We start from the raw sequence: 25,309 nt of genomic DNA, 5'->3' as shown, positions 1-25,309 counted from the left end.
TAATTCAGTGGCGGGTAATGTTCCAGTTAAGCTTTTAAACATGACAAAGGAGGTGAAACTCAATAGCACATTTCTACATCGTTGTTTTGTAACCAATTTATCACAGGTAATGCTGTCAAAAATCTGAGTGCATCCATCTGGAGGAGTCATTATCACATTGGTATAAGTCTCGTGTGTTAAACGAATAATGCTCCTGTCCAGTTAAAATCTGCTAGAGGCATACTACTGTAGTCAACTGCCAAAAAACATCGTTGACGTCACCAGCTGTGTATTTCTTAATGATTATTATATGAAATACACTAGGATTGTTTATGATTCAACTGATGCATGGAAGTATAGGCAACATTTAGGATCCACTTTACATGGATATTATTGCATAGAAAGGTTTCGGTCGAAGACGCAAGTCTATTAATCATATACCAGAACATAATTACAGAAAACACAGGGCAACTGTTTTTCTTTTAACAGTTAAATGTATTTAGTTTGTATCATATAGGTGATTATACAGATAATACAGATTTAAAAATGGCATACAGGTATATATTTAATCTATTATCAACCCATTATGAAGTTATTTAGTGATGCAACTGCCCCCACTGTAATGCTGTTCTAATTGGTACTGTTACCTTTCTGTTCACTGTGTAGTTTAATATATTATTATTATTATTATTATTATTATTATTATTATTATTATTATTATTATTATTATTATTATACCCTTAACCCAGGAGGAACAACAACAAAAAACATTACTTTGCATTTCATAAACCCTATGCTAAAATTATTCTATTCTTCTATAACCATTTTATAAGCATGTCTCTGTCTAGAGAAGGGGTAGCATATGTGACCAGTTTAATTTCAAAGTCTGACAAACAAGCATCTATTGAAAATAAAAATAGATAACAAGATATTTTTTAAAAAAAGAAACACATGTATGCTTCAAAGCACTGCAATGATGCAATTTAGCATAGGCATAGTTCTGTTCAAAAGGCTCCCAGCTGGTATCATCATCTTAATGTTAATACCCTTTGTAAATGTGATGGCAGCAGCTGTACCTCTAATCACTGGAGGGCATTTAATTTCATAGACATGAGAATGAGAGTGAGAGGACAGAGACACAGGTGAGCTACAGTAACATGCCAGAATGATCCCAGACCTGCTTTCCTTCAGCTCTATCTAATCGCTCATGAAAGCAGCACATTAAAGAACTAAATAAAAACAAGCAGTGCAGTATATTTGAAAATGTTTATAGAAGCTTATAGCTCTTGCTATGGTTTTAAGATATAATGAACGTAACACTTATATTACACAATAAAGTTGTGGTTATACATGAATGAACTGAAAAGAACCACATAATTCAGCTTGATATACACTTCAGCAGAATGGCAGAGCTAAATGCAATTCAAAGTTTGTGCATGTTCTTGGTAGCAGATCTCCCTATTTTGCTTTTTATTTCTTATTCCATTTTCTTAAGTGCATTGGACAGAATTCCCATTTCACCTGAAAAACAAAGAAAAACATTTAATGATATTTATTAAGCCTTCCTCCAGTGCAATGCTTACTTTGTGTTTTTGTAGTACAGTATAGTGATGTTTCAAAATTAAACAGTTAAACCAGTTTTTGCCTTCTACAGAGTAGTTTTAGTAAGTTAACTGTTCTGTTAAAAAAAAAAAAAAGTGTGAATAGCTTTGTTTTTTTAATGACCTTTTTATGGCATTTGTGTGATTCTTACTGCAATTAATAAAATACTGCATTTTCTGAGGGGGGGTCCTGTGTTAAGGTTCTTAGACTTCAGGAGCTGCTCTTCTATATGCCTGCCTAAGTCAGACCAGTCATTATGGTGAGTGCGGTCTATACAAGTGATCTGAACAGCATCATTATTTTTAGATAATGGATATAACATTAACATATGTCTTACCACTGATGTTGTCAGCCAGGTTTTTCAGCTGCTGCATGCTGTCCAGGACCTCAATGCTATGAGTATAAGGGTTGTAGCGGACAGAGAAGGGCCTAGGGATGGTAGCAGCAAATTTTCTGTTGGCATAGAAAAAAAAAATGTGAATACAACGCATTGCTTGTCTCGCTCTCAGTTAGCAAACTAGACAAGAAAGATCATAACTATCATATTCTTTTTTTAATAAGATTGTTTTTTTGACAGCTGGATAGTTTCATTAATATCAATAAAATCAGTGTAAACTAATCGAACCTCAAATTTCAAAATTACAGACACCACTTTGCCAATTAAAATGTGTTAAGTCTTTTTCTATTATAGATACAGTTTAAGTTGTTTTAGAATAACTAACTGAAATATGAATCTGCTTCACTAAACAACATAGTTTTACCTGACTTTTTCTTTAGCATCTTCAAAGCTTTCAGCAACAAAGTAAACGGGCTGGAACTCAGTAATAGGGTAAGAATGAAGGGCAGTCTTTTCTGGTTCAAATGGCCTGATCTCTGGTTTATTTGTTAAGCAATACTACAAAAAAGAAGCACATGAAAGATTATTATTTACATGATCGTGTTTCTATATTTATTTGAGTGACACACTGTTCATTGCTCATACTGTCTACTTGTTTGTTTTCTTTATGAAAGCTTGTGAACCTTATAACTTTTAAATGCCTTGCTGGATTGGTCTGAAAATGTACATATGGCTCAATTATGGTGGGGAAATAAACAATGGATCATGACAGATTTGCATACTGCTCCCTTTATCCAAATAAACCAAAACAAAAAACACCCACTGACTACTAATAGAGCCATGAGCACAGCAAACAGTGGTGGGATTTGGTGTGCTAGGCAATCACTCTTCTGTTCTAAATTCATTTCTTATTACACTTCTTTTGAAAACCATGTGTCTGCTTCCTGGAAGGAGGAAGTGACATGTCTCAGGAAGATTAAATTATTCAGTTATATCAGTTATTACTCCAAAAAAGTAAGCAAACTACATTTTTTTTATTGATGTTTTGCATGTTTCTGAAAAAAATGAAAATGAGTTCAAACCTGCAGTTCTCCGAAAGAGGAAAGCAAGCCGGCTCCATATGCCTTAATTTCCGAACCCTGTTTGCACAGACCAAACTCGACTGTAAACCAGTACACCTAGCAGTGAGAAAAAGTCAAGCTTGTTACTGGATGAAAACACTACAGTAAAACCTTTACAAAAGTCCACCTATATAGAGTAGCTTTGATTAATCTCTCAATTCAGTGGGACAAAAGACAAGCACCACGGGAGAAAATTATACTGGTTCATTTAATTCAGGAGATGCATGAATCGGGCACCATTCTGTTGTTGGGTGATCTCATCCACTCATCTTAATGGCAATGAGGATATTTTGTGGTTCAGATTCAGAACTTGTATTTGAATCTGGTTATCGGTCCCTGGGTTTGTCCACAGAGAAAACACTCTAACAGTGTGAGATATAGTGACTTGGATAGCCAATCAATGGGACTGTTCTGGGACCTGGATATTTGTATTCAATCTGCTTGTGATAGCACTTGTCTTTTGTTCACCACGTGTGCAGTGCATCTTTTGAATGCAATTAATTTATTTACGAAGACCACATGTCTATGAAAACTTTTCTATAAATGGTCAGGAGTTCTCTTCATAAGCTGGTTTGACTGTAGATGTTATTTACAAAAAAAAGGAAAATGTTACCTGTCATTTCATGATCAGCATACAAAATATGTAGGAAAAAAATTGGAATATAATGTTTAACATATTATCTATATGCAATGCTAAAATAAAATACTCTAACAAGAACCTCTGCCGTCCTTGTTCATGTGAAGGCCTTAAGAAAGGTATACAAGCTAAAGAACATATAGCGTGTAGAAAAATGAAAACCAATGAAAATACCGTTGCTAGCTTTTCTATGTACTCGTCTGGTGCACCCAGAGAAGCCAGTCCGATTTCCTGCAGGAAAGAGACAAACCCTGTGGCAATTATTCATTTGATGAGCGCTAATTCAAAACCTCAAATGTCGTTTCTGCCTACATGCAGATGTCCGAGAGGCTTAGAAGTGTTGAACAATATATAAATATTTCAAAATGAATGTAAGCACTACAGAGTTCAAGCTTTGCATTCCCTGGTTAATCTCAATCTGTATAAAGTATGCCAAGTCTCAGGAATATCCGTTTTTACCTATTGGAATAAAACAAGAATTTTACTTAAACTTTTTGACTGCTTTTCTCAAAACCTATCAACAGATAGTAACATTTTGATACAGTATGCATACGGTGCTGCAGGGTCCTGATCTATACATAAAGACAAATAATGGCATTCAAATAATTGCAGCAGTACCCTACTTTAACAGTGCAGCCCTATACATTCAGACAAGGGCCTGTAGTTTCTCCACCTATTATTCTATATCTGCATCTTAGCAACTCTCAATACAGTGTGATGGCTGCATCCCTACAAGACATGTTTCGTCAAATATCTTTGTTTTCAGATAACTTTTTAAATTTCAGTTAAGGTACCTTTTCCCACAGACACCCAGTTCTCTGAGTGATCATGGCATGACACAGTTTTCAGTTTATTGAAGATTATTTAAGCCAAGCTGAATTTTCTTGCTTTAGTCTCTATATGAGCCAGTGTGTGCTATTGTCATGCTCTTTGTGCTTTCAAACTAGGTTTTTCTTTTCCATGTATCTGTAAAAACTCGGACCTTTCCTTGGCAGGCACTTAGAGTATGTAGCGTGGTTCTGAAAAATATAACGTTATTCGTCCCCACGTGTTGATACAATTGTTTAAATAATTTTTAATAATTAAATAATTAGCTACCACATGACTGTGCAAGCATTTTTGCATTGCCACACAGTTCAAATCAAATATTAAAATCAGAGTGAATACTGAATGTTGTGATTTTAAAAGTGTCTAGTTTATAAGCGCAATAACACATATAAAATTAATTTAGCAAAGCGGTGGTTCAGGCAGGGAATTCACTTTTGAGCTATATTAAAATTGTAAACATCAAGCATATTAGGCACCCTCATTATCGGAACATTTGTCAGTCAAATGGCTAGTATCTCATTCGTCATTCGATAAACAACACATCCAGTGATAAGCTAGAAAGGGCTTTATATCTTATCTCAATCCATTCATCCCTGTTGTGGAGTTCACCTCCTCCTCCCCAGCCTGCACCTGTTTTTTGGCTTTGTAAAGGGGAGGGCAGCTATCCATGAGTTTTCCTGACTCAGCTGCATTTTCTTGGCTTCACCTCATACCTCACAATGCATCCAGGGCGTGCAGAAATGTTTTAACTAGTGCACACCCTGCCATGTGCTATTGCTTACATAGAACTCATACACAAACGCATACCTTCCTCAAACTTTATTATAAACTGCTTTACTGCTAATGTGTAAGTCATACAAATTCTGCTCGCAACACATTTTTATTTAATCTTGGCACTTTCATTGAAGAAAGGTTGATGAAGAGAATACAGTTACGTCTGAAATACCTGGCTGACTGATGAGCTGAAATGCTTGAATTATTTTGAGATTTATACCACTGTCAAAATATTTAGGTGCCACATTTCTCTTTGTTTACAAATAGGTTGATTAACGTACCTGTGAAAACTGGGCAAAGCTTGGATCAGCAAATAAAGGAACATGGCCCAACAGCTCATGGCAAATATCACTGTGTAGAAAAAACAAATAATGTACTGCAATTTGAAGAATTTTAATATATCCATGTAAATGAATGCATTTGTTTTTAAAGTAGATTGAGCAATATGCTTAGAAGCTGTACTCACGGTTCAGGCGTGTACATTGGTTTTGATGAGTGGCGGATGTACTGTGTGGAATGAAAGACCCGGAATGCCAGCCCAGCCAGGAAATCCCGGGAGGAGAGCAGACCAGCGACGGGACGCAAGCGGAATCCTGTGCAGGCTTAAACACAATTGGAAATATGACTCTTATGAAGAGCAGCCTTTGTGCTTTTTTTTTTTTTTTTTTTTTCTTTTTGGCATTTATAGTAGTACTGGCCTATGGGCCCCCAGACAAAATTAGCTACTTTTTGGAAGATTAAAACCAGAAAGCTCTGACTTTCAAACCAGAAAGACACTGCACTCCATGTGGTAGGACTCACTAGACGAAACCCTTCAGGCTGTTTTTCAATAGAACAGGAACAATTCTGTATAAGGCAACAGTTCTAAAATAATTACATCTAGCAACCTAAGCCTTGGTATGAGTGGGGGGAAGTGCATGTACACCTGATCATTTGAAAAAAAAAAATAATAATAATCAGGAGATAAGGGTACTGTGAGAGTTTTTTTTGGGCTGTTTCTTTCATTTGGTCTATTCCATAAGGACTCATCTTTCTCATGCAGGCCCTTACACTGCAGAAATCTGGAGATGTCCTCCAGCTGTGGGATGTTATCTTCTCGGTAGCCACAGTACTTCTCCAGGAGAGGGAAAACATGGTTGTGTTCCCGACAGGCATGAGTGGGATAGAGGGTCTTGAGCTCCCTGAACACTGTGCCCCAGGTGGCCTTCTCTTCCTTTGTGTATTCAACATTCGGAATAACCTGGCCACTGAAAACAACAGTTACAGATAAGTATTTCCTATTAAAGGAAGAGGTACAAAAATAATCGAACTTCAGAGTTTTCTGAGCATCTCCATAAATGCGGTGGTGGCTGAATGCACCAAATAAGAGGAACCAAAACAATTGCAAAAGGTTGCTATAGTATAAATTACCAGAGTAGTGGATCGTGTGGCAAAACTAACAGCACAGTGTAGGGATTGAGAGTCCAGTGTATTTCAGTAAGTTTAGGAAAAAAAATATTTAGACAACAGAACCGGCAGAAGGCACAGGTGTCGATGTCCATCAAATCAACAGTACGAAGGTCACTCTTGAAATCAGAATGCAGCAAGAATACCTCTTAAAAAAGGAGAACAAGACTAAAAGGTTACAGTATGCACAAAAACACAGAAATTGGACTATGGAACAAAGGTCAAAGTTGCTTTGGACTGTTGATGGATGGACAACGAAACCTGTGCATTCTGACAGTTCTGTTGTCAATTCAACAGTTGTCTTCTTTCTATTCCTTAAGGATATTATCTTCAAATATTGCTCATCCTTGTTAGACAGCTTTTTGGGTCTTCCAGTCCTCAGTTTCTCTGTACTTGTTGATTATGCTTCAGACGCCACATCTTGAAAATCAAGTGATGCGAGCTATTTCACTCAATGATTTTCCTTCTTTTTGCAAGTCAAGGTTGTTATAATAGTAGAAAACACTAGTGGAGGCTTTGAGTAAATTGTTGATGATCATAATGCATCAGAGTAGAAAAATACAACACGTCTAAAGACTTTTGCACAGCAGTGTATATGGGTGTTTGCATTAGCTTAGGGCAAGTATTAGGAATTTGAGTGAACAATAACAATGTCTGCTGTGTCTTCAGTGCCAGGGATTAGGGCTCATATAGGTCAAATATTAATAGAAGTAATTGTAGGACTGGTTAAGTTTGGTAAATAGTAATGCAACCCTTCATACCATAGAATTCAACTTAAAAATTGAAAGATAGATAGTTTAACTACTGTAAATATTACTACATACAAGTATATCCTTAAAGGTTTGTTGTGGAGAATCCTGGTCATTTGGCATAACTACATCTTTATTTACCATTTTGACTAAATGCCCTAATTCAATTAACTTTACAGCCTGGAAATTCTATTTTTGTTTCATTAATTTGAAAGAGGTAATATTGATCTTGCTTTGATTTGCACATTATCCATTGAAAATCTATCTGGTTTGATATTTTATACTTTGTTGAGAATAAAATAATACTGTCAGATTTCTACAAGCACGACATGGACTATAAATTATCAAAATACTTGGAATATTGCAAATATAGAATATTCAAAAGTATAAGACTTCATTTAAGGGTTTAATAAACAAGTCTGTTGCTCACAAGCTGACGTCAAATGTACAGTTACGATTCTAAATGCCACCCACTTATTTTCCCTTATCGTCTATTTTTTAAAGTGCCAGGGTGGAAAGCTGCCTCGCTCACGATGAAAGTGCAGCTCTGTGTTGCACATGACAGATAAAACTGAAATGATTCATTATTCTATAAGCATATGCTGTTCTCCAGTTTCATGTAAATGATTCCCTCTTCAGTGTCTATGCAAAGATTACCAGGCGCTGTATTATTCAGCATCCCAGTCTTTGTAGTAGCTTCTGATAATGCAGCACAATTAAGACAACAAAGCCAGCGGGTCTCATTTGAAAGCAGGACTGCTGCAATTTGTTTCTCTTTTTTTAGTTGTAATTTTCAATAAATAGCCTCAACAAGAAGAAAGAAAAAAGACATAGACATAAGAGGGGGTAAGGCAGCAAAGGGCCAGCCGTTTACGCAGTTTTTTAGTCAAAAAACGTATCTGTCTTCATGTCTAGGCTTGGGTGATATTTACTGTCTGTAGTTGTAGGCGATGTCAGCAAATTCCTTCCGCCGGACCCTGTACACAGGATCTGTAAACCCCTGGGAAGAAACAGAAAGCATGTGTTGTTTTAAGGATCTGAGGCATCTGTCTGCATGCATCTTCAAATTATTTATTACAAATAAACACCACTTTATAAAAGATTTTACGTTTGAAGTGATGGAAGCTCTGTCAATTGTTTTTGGAGAAACGGAATAGATTTCAGTTTAATGGCGGTTGAAAGGAGAGCAATTATTTATAATTATAGGGCCTTTATTTAAACTAATGACATCAATTTTTTCCTCGCAGTCTGCCTGCTTCCTCCAGTGTTTTTACATGAAAATAGAAGATGGCCTGACGGCTTCAATCTACATATGACTCATAGAGAGTAAAATACAAAAGGGATGAATGAGGCAAAGAGCCCAAGGTACAAGATACAAAGGAATCATGGTAAAACCCCTATAACAGGAACATTTTAATATGGCATGCATCCTGTAATAGAACATTCTACAGCATTATCTGGAGGTTTTATTCCTCCTCGTCTTACATTTCCACCCTACAATAACTTATGAAAGGGATGCAGCTGTTCCATTTCTATATTCTTGTAGGATTTTTGAATGTGTTCTTATTTTCATTTACCTCTAGTGTAAAGAGTTTTCAATTTATGAAATAATGCGCACATAACTGTACATAACTCCTTGGGCACACTAGATAAACATATGAGAGTGAAGCTTGAGTGCTTACTGGTATGTATTAAATATAAGTAACAGTATAACAACAAATATATATTCAGCTGTGGGTATGGGATGGGTGTTCGTGAGTGGAGAATGGGAGAGACAGAGGAGAGAATTTATAAAGTAAATATAACAATTACTATACATGCTGGCTTTCAACTAGCACGATACTTGTTTGTCTGTTCGTCCACTGTTTGTTGTTTGTTTGTCTGTTCGTTTGACCAATGTGCGATTTGTTTTGTGTCAGTGTGTGGCAGTGTGCCCCAGCCCCTGTGTGTATTTTATGTTATCTGTTGTATGTAGTGTATTATTGTTGATGTATATATAAGTGCCTGGGATATAATGTGGGGTTATGTAGCACGAGCATGTTATGTAGCATGTTTTAAAATGTAGAATTGTATTTAGCCACAGGGATTGCACAATCACTCCACGTGCAGATTAAACTGTGTTTTAATATTGGAGCACGGGGAGCACAATTAATTCACGTGCAGATGTACTGAGATTCCAATTGAATAATTGATTAGCAATCGAGTCTGGGTACAACTGCATAAAAGAGGCACATTTCACTTACTGGTGGTTGCGTGTTCAGCGCAAAAGAACAGGTGAGGCTGAGGAGAATTAAATGTAAAGAAACAATAGTAATTGCTACGTCATGCTGGAGTACTAGCAATGTACTAGCAATGTACTAGCAATGTACTAGCAATGTACTAGCAATGTACTTGTTTAGTGTTCATCCTCTGTTTGTTAGTGTCTGTTCGTTTTGTCTGTCTATTTTGGTCAAAGCGCTGTTTTCTTTTACAAAGTGTTTTTGTCTTTTTATTTGCAACAAACATTTCATCTTGCAGTATTGTGTGTTTCTTCCGGGTCACCACTCAAGCCATTTGTGACCCAGTGTTTTTGTTTTGTTTAAACCTTTAATTTTTATTTTTGTTAATAAAACACTGAGCACTGCAGAGTCTGTCCAGACTGTTCACAATACATATATATGTATATATATATATATATATATATATATATATATATATATATATATATTATAATATATATATATATATTACCTGGAAGTTTGTGTGTGACACTATCAGCATTGAAGGACAGACAAGGAAGAATGACATTTTAGTGGTATTTGGGGAAGTTCAAACCCCTGATTGTAAAGAAGTAGATGTGCACACATTTCAGCTAAGTTCAACAATACATCATTTCGCAAAGTGGCAGTATAGAAAGAAAAGTATCTACAGTATAGATAGAAAAAAATAAATAATGGAAGGAATTAAAAATTGATTCTCTTTTAAGGAGTGATTTTTGCTTACCGGATGGTCTGAGTCCAATTCTGAACCATAGCTCAGGATCTGGTTGGCAAATCTGTCCAAATCTTGAATATCTCTTGGGAACCACGGCACTAGAACACAAATCAGTAAACATTAATGCAATGAACAGTACCCTAGACTAGTGGAGTATTCCTTTAGTCAAGGAAAGGGCTGTGTGTGTTGCAGGTTTGTTCCTTGCACTGCTGTATGTGTCTGGCCAGCTATTTTGGGTTAAAGACATCACTGTGCTCTTTTTTTTTTGAAGAATTGTTCTAACCAATCCAACTAGCTGTTAAACATGGGTGTGGAATAATTTAATCCTATTGAAATCTTAAACTGATGCTTTATCATTATCTACGGCAGGCATTTATGCTTAATAACTGAACCAGCTTTCAGTTCAGGATACATAACTATCACTGAATGCCCATTACGGAATATAGGGTTATATAAAATAATTCATATCCAGGTAAATAAAATTTAAATACCCCCCTCCACAAACAAAACTGTATGTGGTCAATGCTGATCTCAAGGTAAGTAGTAAGGTGTATCAGAGTGCAATTGGTTTATCTACCACCGGGGGTCACCTTTGTACTGTTTTTAAAAGATCAGATCAGAGCTTTATGTAAATAAAAGTTAAAAGTTTGGACATTTTCTTAAGTTTAGACAATTTTATCAGGGAGTAGATACCATCCCTAAGTTAAATATGATACAGCCCTTCTCTGTACATTTTGTGAAGTTACTGGGAAGACGCTCAAAGTTAAGTTGATCGCCTGGGAAGGAAGGAAAATACAAAAGTTTAATCTATTTCTACTATATAATCAGTAGCTCATTTTATATTAGATTTTGTCTGTAGTCCAAATTTTTTTAAAAAAATATGATCATTTTTATTTGGATTTAATAATAATAATAATAATAATAATAATAATAATAATAATAATAATAATAATAATAATATAATAATACATTGATTTTAGGTATGTATTTAGCAGTAGAATATTCTTTATATCTTTAAATTGAAGAGGAAAACATTTAAGAAAGTCTATTCGAGAAGTAAAAATGTTATAAATTGGCCACTTTGCAAAGTTGTGTTCCTGCTTTCTTCTTTTGCACTGGTTAACAGAATGGTTCATTTAGCAGCTCTACGGTAGCGATACATCACTGTTTAAACAGCATACAAAGAATAGAGGGCTTTAAGCCACTGAGCCATAAATAGCAAAGTGTCAGCTGCTTTAGAAGCAGTATTGGTAAGGTTAAACTGGACACCCAAGTTGAGGTGAAATGTATCTGGATGTCAGATGCCTAATAAGATGCTAATTGGATATTTATATATCCTGTCCTGCATTTGAAATATTTGAGAGTTTGTGCAGTACCCCCAAGTTTTGTCCACTTTAATTGGGGTCAGATGCCTGATTTGTTAAATGTATGACAGCCTACGACACTAGAGGCTCCCTCTCTAAACAGAGCTAACAAGTGTGGTCAGCCTCAGGGCCTCTCAGACAATGGATCTGCAGCCTCATCGTCCGCAGGCCTCTCCACAACACGATAAATATCTCCTAATGGTCTTTTTCGTTACAGAAAATATTTAATTATGTTATCTTGTGGGAGACTGCTGTCTACAGCCTGTAAGAGGTTACCAAAAAACAGCCATGAAGAGAATAACTGTATTTCTGTCAAAAAACATTCTAATTATGAGCTGTTAATGACACTGGGGGTATGGTACCCTTTGCGAGGAGTCAACTCTGCAGAGTACAAGTCCAGATGAATGGAGTCAGTTTGTCTTCTGAAGCTAAACTAATGTAATTTGGGAAATAACTAATAGTGAATGAATGAATAGAAGGACATTAGGCTATTATTGGGTTTTGGTTTTGTGGAATTCTGTGAAAAGAGCTGTTATAAAGCTGAAGTTCCTGAAATATTTAAAAAAATGTTTAGTTCCTCATTTCTTCCAAATTCCTATGCTCTAACAAGTTCTGGAACACCTTGTAGAAATTCAGATGTATTAATAATGCTTTTTATACACTGTGCATGACATAATAAAAATCTGACCCAAACTTTTTTTCCATTTGAATCCTCATTTCCATTTGTGGGACAGGTGAATGACACAGAGTTAAATATTTACACTGCAAGAGGTCAAGGACAGAGAGCGTGACCATAGACCAGCATGAACCAGAGTGTGGCTTTAAGAAGAGTATAAAAGGGTAATGAAAAAGGTACAGCATTTATAAAAACCTGCACCTTCACAAGCATTCCTGTGTGTTGCATTCATTTACCTGTGTCCTTTGCCTTGCTGCGAGACAGCTCATGCACGTGCCCGCTGATCTGTGTTTTGAGGCTCGCGATGACTTCGTCCAGCTCCTTGGAGCACGTGGCATCCACGTTGATGAAGAACTCATAGTCCTCTTTATTGAGACGGGAGGGACGAGATTCAATATGGGTCAGGTTGATACCTTTCTCCTACGCAAAAGAAAAACAAAACATGTATTTTCATACTTGTTTCAAACCATTGTTAACTACACAGCAAATCACACCAAATAATTATGCTCATGGTTCTACGAACACTCAAATTCTTTGTTGGAAGAATTTGCAATTTTGGGGGTTTTGTTCCCCCACTATTATGAAGCTGTATAAACATTTTCAAATGAATCCAAAAAGTTATAGTTCAAACTGATTTTAATCAACTGTTTTGAAACAACCTAAAATCATAAACTTTTATTAAGGCTGCTTATTATTTTATATTAAAATTATTGTTAATTTATTCCAGCCATGCATCAATACAAATAATATAACTATTCTTGTGAATAGACACAAGGGCTCACAATTAGTTGTACAGCTACATAACAGACATTTTAATTGTCACCATTATACAATTACTTTTATTTGCCCAGACAGGCTGACCTGTGTTAAGCTAGCATACTGGTTAAAATTAATTCATATTTTATACTAATGAAGGTTAACAGAATCGAGATTTACAATGAAATAGTAACACAAGTAACACATATACAAGATTAATACTTACCTGCTTTAATATCATATGTGAGCAGGGAGAGGGTTAATTCCTCCCTGCTAAAAAAACCAAAAACATGTGCAAATGCACATTTGTTGAATGTTTTAATTGTTAATTATCACCTGCACCTGGCTAGCATGGTAAATTAGAGCCAGGTGCAAGATATTTAAGGAGAGCAGTCATGCTACTCAGGGCTGCTGCAGAGTGAAGAGCTTGGTTGTAATGGGTACAATTGCAAAGAAAAGTAGTATGAACACCTTTTTGTGTGTTAAATAGTGTTTTATGATGGGAAAACAGCTTAGCTGTCCCGGGTTAGCTAGGGCACACATTGTGTTTAGTTAGGAGCTAGGTGTTTGTTTTGTGTGTTTATTATTAAAAGCGCACTCAAGCTCTAAGACTTTAATTCTTTGTGTCTGGGTCTGCATTTTAAAGGGGCAACGAAGCCGGTTTACACATTACATGTGCTCTTTATGATTCTCTATTGCTATTACTGCATAGATCATTATTTGGCAAACTTTCCCATAAAACCCACTTTTTTTTTTTTTTTAAATTTTTTTTGAGTACGTAAACGTAGAAAATGTTTTAAGCAGAAACATCAATACAGAATCATAATGAACACGCAAGAAATGAAATAATAGGAAAATGTAAACCATATGAAGTATACCTTTATGGTCATATTGCTTCAAATCTTCTGATATTTTGTATCTTTAATAATAATATGCATTTACCATGTTTGACCGTTTTGATAACCATGTATTTTGGCTGAGCGTGACCTGACAGCCACATACCCCACAGGCTCGAGCAGTGTCACATGCAGAGGTAAGAATCTGTAATGGAAGTGAATCGCACAACACTACCCTGCCTCTCACACATCGCTGAGCTTACTTTTGAGTTACCATGCTTGCATGTGTTTTGTCACACATTCACTATTCTACACCACAGTAAACTTTTAGAAGCCTGTACTGTAAATCAAATGTGTTTTAGAACTGATTGAGCTTTCTAAGAAATGTTAATGCTAACTAGGTGTAACTGGCAGTGTTGTGTGTCTTTACAGATTGTGTGTTCTGTCGGTGAGTAGAGGTGAGGTTAAAAGCTCTACAACCACAACTGTGGATAAATTCTTTAGCACAGTTGTTCAGGCCTTCAATTTGATTATTTGTTAGTGAAAGGATTAGCATGCTTCTGTCGCACAATAAATAGCACAAGGGTGGGGTTTTTATCCTCCTTTGGTCAATGTATGCTATTGACTACAGCTGTGAACTTGAGAATAAGATGACAATGTATCTAAAGACCACCTTAGTCACAGGACCTGGCTTGAAATAAAACCTGACATTTCAGACACACAATCAAGAACAGCAGTTACACATTAAGCATACCAACAACAGTTTAATACTGACTAAAATAAAACAACAAAATGACGGTCTCTTTGGTTATACAGAATTCATACAAAAAGTGAATCATGTGTGGAATGAAAACATTACAACACCACATGCAAACCTCATATAAGATATGTGAAGCATGTGAAATAAATGTGATTTTTATTTCAGTTGAAACACTTCTTGTTTTAGGTTAACCAGTACTTTATAGACTATACTGAGTTATGCTCTTTATAATTTGAATTATTTGTAACAGCAAGGGTAGGAAATGCTGGTCCTGGTTCTACTCCAGGTTTAATATGTATAATGAAATGATTGCCCAGGGGTTTAATAAAGGAAAGTACTGAGGTGGTTCTACAGTTTTGTTGACCTAGATCAGTGGTACTCAGATGTTCTTCTTTCAGTCCATTCTAATCTAGAACTCTGTTCCAAGCAGGTCTCTAATGATTTGATAAGACTCCTGGGTTTGATTTAACAATTCAAGACGTGAATGAAACAAGGATCTGGACGACCACATCATGATGATTCAGGGCGGACCTTGGAAAAAGATTGTGGGTTGGAATGGACTGGAAGAGCCACGAGTGAGGGACAACACTTAGATACACTTAGATGTATGGACAGCAAAACCCAAAACACTGCAGCTCTAAAACAATTTCTTTTAAGAAATACCAGTAACCAGAAATGAGACAACCTGAACAGAGTCTGTTATGTTTTTTTTTTTTTTAAGTCACTAGAGGGCACCATAAGCTTAGCAAGACTGTCTGGTATGGAATGTGTAAAGAGTGTTTTTGTATTTTTTTTTTTTAAATCTGACTTACAGAAATGTAATAGACTAAATTGAAATTGTCAAATATATGCAATTTCAATGAGTGGGCCATCCCAAAGTGCAGTGGCACCCCAAATACTTTCCATTTACTAGCAGAGCAGAGTAACTAAGTTAGGAATATTGCACTTATTTGTTTCCACTATCTAGATTTTCCTCCACAGAAGGGATAAAACAAGGGTAAACTATGGATGAATGTAGTTATAATCACTCCGAATTGCGGGAAATTGCTGCTTTACAAAGACACAGAAAGGGTGCAGATGGGACCAGATGTACGTTAAAGCATTTATGGGAGCTGTAGGTGTGCTCATGATTGTACTGCCTTTGGGAATATTCCGAGTCTGGACTCCATTACACAACATAGAAATAAAATGTGAAAAGATCTTTGTACCATTGTACTACTGCTGTGCGGGTTAGAGGGAGTGTACCAATGCTGCAATGCTATAGGCTGGTTGAGGTTGGTACTCAGACAGCTTGCATTTGAATGCACTCTTTAGAAGTCATCTGGAACTGTTTTCTCTCAATCTACGTGAGCAGGTTTTAAAAAAAAAACATCACATTTGTAACCAGGGGTAATGAAACCAACTTTATGTATTATTATTATTATTATTATAATTATTATTAGTAGTAGTAGTAGTAGTAGTAGTAGTAGTAGTAGTAGTAGAAGACAAAGTAGTAGTCATACTTTTTGAAATAGTATACTACCAGTAATATAGAAAACCCGAACACTAAATTATTATCTTCAGTAGTAGTCCTATTTGGAAACCATGAAGTACCTTCACCAGCTGTCATGTGAAAAACTCAAAATTAGCACCCTCTAAACAAAAAGGAGGTGCTAACAAAGATGGTGACTAACTAATTTTAACAAAAAGACCGGTCATAGTAGTTGCAGTCGTAGTAGTACATTATTTCATTACTGAAATGGATGACCTCCAAAGTCCACACTTCAGAGAAGGCTTGCTGAAGTTCACATGGGCTTGGTTTACACGCCAAAATATAAATAAGTTTGTCACACTGTTTTGGACGTAGCTTTCAGGTAATTTGGGTTTGCATGTAGTTTTCTTTCAGGGAGAGAAATTATCCTTTAAAATTTAAAGGACCTGATTAATATTAAAATATGGGAGGGTATATTTAAATATTTGTCTGTGTTCCTATTTGGCTTTGCGCATCTACTGATATTGTGCAGCATTCTTAGACTGGGTTTACAAGAAGTGTTTAGATTGTTTTGAAGAACAGCAAGTGTAGACTGCCTTATTTTAAAAATGTTTTGACTGCATAGATATTTATATACATATTATACACATATACATTTATAATATATACAAGATTTCCTGCAGAAGAGTAGCTTCAGCAATTATGATCCTTATGGTAGTCTACCAACCGAGCTAAAATCCAACACTTCAGGGGAATGAAATAAAACATTTCTAAACTGCATGTAAACCATGCCATTGTCATTGCTTGAGCTCTAGTCTCTCTGGGAATAAGGACAGTACTGTGTTCTCAGCCAAGCATCTTTAATGAGCAAAAAAAATCATCACAACATTTTACATAAAGTCAGATGTGAAAACAACCCTGAGGTTAGCATGTTGCACAGAGCAGAGGCAATGTTGGCAGCAACACAGTATATTAGTGCAGTAGATCTAATTTTGAAAGTTTTATTCACATCTCAATATTGATGTGCTTTTTACATAAAATTATACCCTTTTTGAAAATCAATTTCAAAGTATCACAGTATCTCAGAATCACATGAAACCAATGACTGAAAAACCCTTATCTTTGTTATAAATGGAAGAATGACTTAACAAATGCCACATTTCCCAAGCCACTGCCTCAGTGTAGATTAGGAAGGAATGTAAGCATGACCATTGATGTAGCATAATGATTTATGTGACAAAATAAAACTATTCAGAAAAGATAGAAAACACATACATTATTTAGGACTATAAACGTTCTCCTTATCCACATGACAAATATATACAACGAGACCCAGGGACAGCGCAATCTTCCTCACACTGGAGAATGATTAAGCACTTCAGGCTGCAGGTCCATCCATTAGTGGCCCAGAAGTTAACTGACATTACCAACAAGCTTTGTATGTATTGACACCACCACATTACATATGCATCCCCTGCACAGTTAAAAAAAATGCATTGCAGTAATGCTAATGCAGTAGGCCTACGGATACGTAAATATCCAAAACTATGTGAGGATATAAACACTTCAAAGGTTCTCTGTTAATAGACATTTCATTTGCTCACACGTGGCAAGAATCAGTTGTTTATCCTGCCCAAGCTATCATAATTTACAGATTACAAAAAAAAGCAACTGTATTCGTCCCAACAAACAGTTCCACTACCTTCCTCATACATATGCAGATATTACTTAGTCTTGAAAAGTTGATTATTCTACTATTACTTTGTTAAGATGACTACATCAATGTATTATGTATAGAACAATATATGGTGGAGTCCATTATAAGTTGATAAATACACTGAGGGGTTTGGATGACGCCATCAATCATGTAACTGGAGATGTTGTAGTCATTCAAAAAACCCAGGCTAGACTACAGCCAGAAAGGGAAGTGTGCTGTGTGGGTGAAAGGATGGTTGGTTTGCTGCTTAGTTGTTTGTCTGGGGGCTGTGGAGGAGGGGTGGTGACAGACTGAGAGAGGATGAGAGGTGGATCAGGGGTGGAATCCAGGAATTAGATTTTATAGGTCCATTTAAGCCTTTGATGTTACTTCCCCACTGTGAGATGTAAGGTGGACATTGGCTGCCAGATGTTATTGATCCATGTGTAGATACAGTGCATACTGAGACCCAGCCAAACAAATGATCTTAACTCTGCAAAGACCTCCAAAATCATTACATAAGAAACATAGTTATGCATGCCATTTTTTTCTAGGTATCTCACGTGTGGGCAAATGTACTATAACTTGGATTACCTTGGAACATTGTGCAATTGCAGTCTACTTTAACAAACACAATGAATATGTTGTAGCTACAAAGCATGTCATAGCTTCCATTCCATTAAATAACATCACATTCACATTCAAATTCTAAGGTTTGTGTATGTGCCCTAATATTCTAAACTATTCTCAATTCACTGGGAGGTGAGAAAAATACTTAAATTGATCAATCAATCAATTATTTATACTATACATATACTTTAATACTTAAAAGAAAATCCAGTTATTGATTTGATTTGGTTGCCACAATTTAATTCACTTTACGGATTAAATGCTTTCCTGATTAGAAACACAAACCCACAGAGACATATAAGCCTGTCAAACACATGATGCAAAACTTCTGGAATAAAGGGGCAGTCTGGATCTGTACAAATTCTGTATAGACAAAAAAGAGCTTTATCTGCAATGTGAAGTTCACTGTTTACAAATACAAAGGACGGCTTCGGTTTCATATCCACAAAGTACTGGCACAAAGTAGAAACACAAATAACCACTGCACAGCACACTGCTATAAGCACTAAAACTAGACATTGTCCTGTCAGCACACTCTGCAGTAAACACTCTGTTTTGCATGGACCTGTACTGGCTGCAAAGCGTCTAAACAATTACCACTGTATATCTTCCCAGCACTTTCTTTCCACTTACCACAGTTAACCGTGTTTTTATTTTGTACATGTATGCTTTACTTCTATTTCCTTTACTTGTACTTGTCCTTTACCACCCCCCCCCCATTCATTTTGAATATGTCATCATTTAAGTTTTGTTTTTAATAATAAAACAGAGGGCATATAGAACAGTACTACACTGTTGTAATTCCTTACTAAGAAAAAAAGGCTCTAACTGCTCCATAGAGTAAGATGCCTATAATATAAACTGTGTAGTGCTATAGGAGCTATGGTAATGTTACATAACTACAGTAAGCCAACAGTTTTCTATATGTGTTCTTTATATAACAAAGCATTTAGATTTTCCAAGGCATTGTGCAATCAGCCCGCACCTAATAACACCTACCTGTAATTAATGCTAGTGAAAGACTCACCTCAAACAAGCGGAGAGTTTTAGCCAGCGCCCCAACTCCCTCCTTTAGCGAGAAGATACAGGACACAACCGGAGCCTTGTTGGACAGTTCCTCAATGTACATGGACCCCTAGGTGGAACCAAAAGAAATCAGAAAAAGAAAAGATCAAATAAACATCTCAATATCCTTCAAAAGGAGATACTAAATGAAATAGTTTGTGCAAAAAACAAGATAACACTCCTGAAATGTATTAGGACACAAAAGCTCAGTAACTGTGGCTTCAAGCTAGGCTGGGATTTTACAGCACACAGGTCTACCAGTGCCAAATGGTGTAACCCAGAGACATACTAATGACCAGGGAGTTCTTAAATAAAAGAAAAAAAGAAAAACTGTAACATACTACAAATAAATAAGTGAATGAATAGCAGCAAAATCATATTAAAAAAGAGAGATAGCAAGGAGATAAGATTTACCAGGTTGCAAAGACCCATCTTCAGTATATCTGTGTTTATTAAATGTGTTTTCTTGCAAACTTGTTACAGTTGACGTGGTATGTCTGCCACTGTGATTAACAAATCAAGAACGTAGTCTTACTTCATGCACAGCAGGCAAACTGAGCAAATCAGGAAACTTGTACAGTGCACTTTCTGGTATTGAAGACTGCTATTAAATATCACTTTACTATAGACGGATGTGCTCAGCAACACTTTATATTGTCTGAATTTGCATAATATTGCATTGTCTGTCTGTTTATAATCCAATGCGGTAACAGAGTACATGAGAAAGAACTACAAAACCAAAAGAAGCCAAGCACCACAAACCTAGAATCATCAAAGAACCATAAAACAGACTTTAACACCTTTCACAAGGTTCACATTTAATTCAGTGGTTGTTGAAGCGATTTCTTCTTAAAATACATTTGAGAGTGACTCAAGTACCACAAGGAAACTGCCAATTTGGATGACCTGATCCAGTCTGCCAGTAAATGGTAAACCTTGCAAAAATAAGATAGTTAGCATCATATTATTTGTGGAACACATATGTCCCTTGTACTTTAAAGGATTAAAAAAAGTAATTCAGGAAAATGTTTTTTAAGAAGACCTAATGGACAATATAATACAGAAGTAAAAGCAGTATTTACACAGTTCACCAACAGTGCTAGAAATGTGACTGGCAAAGCCATCAGCAGCAGATACCTGTATTAAAACCTCAACCCCCCACCCTCTACAAAAAACAGAATAATTAGGTGAAGACCATATGGAATTGATTACTATATAAGGCGGCAGTATGCAATGGCAATCCAAAAAAAAAGAAAAAGTTTTATAGTATTATTAGAGATTTACTAAAGGTGCTATAAAAGATGTATAATAGTTCTAGTAGCCCTTTAATCTGTTTCTTATTGGTATAATGTCCACACCAGCTTGTACCATGCCATTAGGTTCACAGAGCAGAAATCAAGTAACCAGAAATGCTATTGACATGCTCCAAAACCTGCCTGTTGTTTAAAGAATGGAAAATTGTTAATATCTAATTATATATACCATTATATATATATATATATATATATATCATCAATCAAGTACGTGTGTTGTTAAAGTATATATATATATATATTATATATATATCGAACTCGTTTGTGAGGGCTTACTAAGAATTCCGCACCTGCTCTTACTCAAACAGAAACTTGTAGGCTCGTGGAGCAGGAAATATCATACATATCATTATATTTTGGGCTGGATACCAAACCATTCCTGAAACACCTGCCCATCATTTACCGAATACTGAAGTGGTGCAATCCTGCACTGTAGTTCATCATTCCACAAGATACACAGGGACAGTGGAGAGACAGAATCGGTTTGATACTGATCCTTTGAATGTACGAGGCTGAATAAAGTAATTTTCCGCTGGTACATTGATGAAGGCACTAGTTTGTTTAGTAGATTTACTTTTCTTTTAAAATATATAATGAAGTGTTTTGAAGTTATGGTACATCTGTGTCCTACTGTAATTCTTCAGATTCTTGGGGATTTAATGCCTTTTCAATTCAATCCTTTTGCTCAAGAAATTCAATTAAAATTATGTATTTCAACATGCAAGACCAACTGAGAACTGGTGACCTACGTAATAGGGAGAAGAATTGTGATTGTTTTTTTTTTCTTCTTCCAAATATATATATTTTTAATACAGTCCCATAATTGAAGATACTGAAGAAAAGTCCAAATGTAATTAAATACACAGCTTAGCTCGTAGATGTTTGCTGGATGGTACTGATTGACCAGTCCATTCTCTCGCTGCATGTAAACATTTGCAGGTATTACATCACAATCTAGTTTTATAACATTGTTTTTGTAGAACTCTATCGGTGTAGCCACCACTACAAACATTGCTGCACACAATAGTTAATTTTCAGATGGTCTCAAATGCCAAGCTCTAGAAGTTATGGGCAGAACATTCTGGTGGGGTTTAAAAACACTACATAGTGTAATGTAACAACTGAACACAATTGCATCACTTTATGTTGGTGGCCTAGCCACTGTTTAACTTTATAATGTGTAAGTTGTTGCTCATGCTTTTCTCTGGCTTACTTACTTAGTTGCATAACAATCAAATAGCTTATTAAGAACCACTCATACTTCACTAAAACCTGTTAACCCTGTGCTGGATTTTGGTGCTGGGGGTGGGGCTTTTGCTGGTCATTCCACCCTGTTCGAGTTCCTTGTTCTCTGAATATCTTGGTATCCCTAAACGTATAACCATAGCCCTTATTTTAATAACCTAACCAACGAGTGCTGTGGTACCCAAATGTTACCAATCCATAAGGACTAGGGGTAATCTGTTCTTCATTTTTACTGCAAAAGGGTTTCTTCAATGAACAATAACAAGAATGCTATGGCACTGACTGTCTTTACGATGCTAAAATTGGCTTCTTATTCGCCAGCTTCATATTCGGTCACTGAAGTTGGCTTCTGCATCCCGTGAGTGAAGCAACACAAATTGAATAGGTAACTGGGGAATTTCGGGGGTTAAATCACACTGGACCTCTTATTTCAAAGTTCATTCTCACAGAGGGGGAACTCCACTACGTTACCCGTGGGTATTTACCCCGGCCCAAGCCGGATTTTGATATGAAAACAATGGGCAAACAAGGCACAGATAGCACATTCCAGCTTCTTATTCACAGACAGCAAATGCAACACAAATTGAACGTCATTAGCATAAAGATAAATTAAATGAATGTATCTTCATCTTGTATTCTGTAATTATTATGTGTTACTGATATTATGTTTTCAATCAAGGTACAAGCCAGTGGCCACAACCTACAACGTTGGAGCGCATTTTGTATGCTTCCACTGTCTGGCAAATGACAATGATTGGCATTACTATGATGGGTTTAAGGAATACAAAAATCCAGGTAGTGGGCTGCAAGCTGCTATGCTGGAATTAATTTGAGAAGTTATTGCACCAGAAGTTTCGGTGGGGCACAGAGTGTTCTCCCGTCTAAGTGAATCCTCATTATACAGAAGTGTATGATTAATGGGCCAAGAAATGTGTAAGATTTGTAAGTGTATATGTACTTCATGAAAGGATTAGGAAAACTAATGTAGGTCAGCAGTTCATAAATTAAATAGTGGTTAATCATATTTTGTGAATTGAGCCTTAATTACAAATTGTATGTGCAATTATGCTTTTGAATATATATATATATATATATATATATATATATATATATATATATATATATATATATATATATATATATATATATATATGTGTGTGTGTGTGAGTGTTAATAGCCTAATACATATTACAAATTGAAAAAGGCTTGCGCAAGAAATACATATTCCTCATTAACTAAAGTGTTGCTGTTTGCAGAACAACTGCTTTGTAACTGACGTGTTTCATAACAACATCCTTATGTCATCAAAAACATATTTTATGATTCCTCATTCATAGCGCTATGCATACAGCTAAAAGGGCACTATCTAATTCCCTTCTGATTTAACAGCATTTGAACAAATTGCCTTGAAACGGCCCAATTTAGCAAAAAATGATCAAAGACAACGAATTTTATTTCAGAGCTCAAATTTGTTTTTATAGGAGCATAGCATATTAAAAGACGCTCTTGCAGCAAGTAAATGGGTGGTGGAAAACAAGCCTCTGTGTTTAGGAAATGTCTTGGAGCCATCGATACATGCAGTGGAGAAGAGTGATGTGGAAAATGCCAACTATCAAAATGGACATTTGGGTGGTGAAGGGGGAGAGAAGTGCATGGTACCATTCTTGTACTACATACATATTCAACCCCCGAAATTCCCCAGTTACCTATTCAATTTGTGTTGCTTCACTTGCGAATAAGAAGCTGGCCGAATAAGAAGCTGGCGAATAAGAAGCTAACTTTAGCATCGTATTGTCTTTGCAGTCTCCATTACAGAAATATATAAGTTTTGGCTACAAGAGGCTATTGCAAATTAATATGTATTTTTTAATAATAATTAAATAAAACAATTTAATATGAATGTGCATTAATAATTATATCGGTCTATTTGATTCGTGGCACAGACTTATTAATAGCACTAATACTTATTATTACAGAACAATGCATACACGAGCTGGCGGTGTAAGTTCACGTGGCTTGAATAAACCCTCAGTTATAAAGAATGATGCTGGTGTGTGTTAAACTAAGAGGACTACGTAAGCATCAGTGCGAACTGGGCGAGAGATTCCAGTTAATTGACCCTAATAAGTAACATGAACGTAAACATAGGTGTGCTAAGGTACAGTTATTTAAATATATTCCCGTACAATGGAATCTACGTGTCACCTTTCTATTCAAGTAATAATAATAATAATAATAATAATAATAATAATAATAATAATAATAATAATAATAATAATAATAATACGTCAATCACCTGTATGCCAGTTTCTCCGTTTATCTTACGAAATTGTGCATCCATGGTGCAGACTTCAGTGGCTTCCAACTTCTCAGCAGTTTTCAGCTATGGGGCAGTAGTCTAGCAGGACTTGTGATGTTACACAACCCAGACTCTGATTGTAAACTGTTACCAAGTTGAGGAATTTAAATTCTGACGAAATACCACACCCCCTCCACTTGCATCGAGTAAGTTCCAGTATCACGCGATGTAAATCTGTTTTTGTGAAAGCTTTCATGTGAGCACCGCGTGTTTGGCTTTGAACTTTTCCGGATCTGTTTCAATTTACCCAAAAAGGTAATGCGCTTTGAAGGGCAGCAGTAGTTTCTGCCCTCTTCAATAATATTTATGTAAACATACATTCAAAGTGCAGAATGTCCTGTACACTATATTTAATTCAATACATTCTACGCCAGCCACATGTTACGTCATGTCATAACATGCAGTTCTGCAGCATTGTTCACATTACAATGAAACACTCTTGGATTAAATAAAGTATTCATTAAACTTCACGATTTTAATAACATGTGTTTTAGTGTGTAGCTTACCCTCTGCCTGTGTATGGGCATCCATTGCTAACTTGGTGAGATTTATATTCAATAAATACAGGAATGGGAAGTAAATGACAGAAATATAAAAATAGAGTACTAGGAATGAAGGTGTGATGGTCAAAATTCAAATAAAGTATTCAGCATTAAACATATTCTCAGCGTATTTTCATAATTAATTAAATA

The 25,309-nt window shown here is 36.0% G+C and overlaps 1 protein-coding gene across 1 annotated transcript; it reads right to left on the bottom strand.

Moving 5' to 3' along the window:
• Window positions 1-453: 453 nt before the first annotated feature.
• Window positions 454-24,707, bottom strand: LOC121319665 (phenylalanine-4-hydroxylase-like). Its single transcript, XM_041257323.1, has 13 exons — window positions 24,555-24,707; window positions 19,663-19,770; window positions 12,723-12,906; window positions 10,456-10,544; window positions 8,406-8,473; window positions 6,329-6,525; window positions 5,745-5,880; window positions 5,560-5,629; window positions 3,851-3,907; window positions 3,001-3,096; window positions 2,343-2,476; window positions 1,919-2,034; window positions 454-1,500 (listed from the first exon to the last, which is right to left on the bottom strand). The coding sequence occupies exons 1-13, from the start codon at window positions 24,597-24,599 to the stop codon at window positions 1,457-1,459; spliced, it is 1,344 nt and encodes a 447-aa protein (XP_041113257.1). The 5' UTR covers window positions 24,600-24,707; the 3' UTR covers window positions 454-1,456.
• Between the last annotated feature and the right edge of the window lie 602 nt (window positions 24,708-25,309).

This window comes from Polyodon spathula, chromosome 8 (assembly GCF_017654505.1).
Source record: "Polyodon spathula isolate WHYD16114869_AA chromosome 8, ASM1765450v1, whole genome shotgun sequence".
Lineage (NCBI taxonomy): Eukaryota > Metazoa > Chordata > Actinopteri > Acipenseriformes > Polyodontidae > Polyodon > Polyodon spathula.
The sequence above is the reverse complement of the archived record's forward strand: the minus strand, read 5'-3'. Positions and strand labels throughout refer to the sequence as shown.

Excerpts from the sequence above, each read along its gene's own strand:
- LOC121319665 (XM_041257323.1), bottom strand. The coding sequence starts at position 24,599 with ATGGATGCACAATTTCGTAAGATAAACGGAGAAACTGGCATACAG. Across the intron at positions 12,907-19,662 it reads AAACTCTCCGCTTGTTTGAG|GAGAAAGGTATCAACCTGAC; the intron begins GTGAGTCTTTCA and ends TCTTTTGCGTAG. Across the intron at positions 10,545-12,722 it reads CAGCAAGGCAAAGGACACAG|TGCCGTGGTTCCCAAGAGAT; the intron begins GTAAATGAATGC and ends TTTGTGTTCTAG.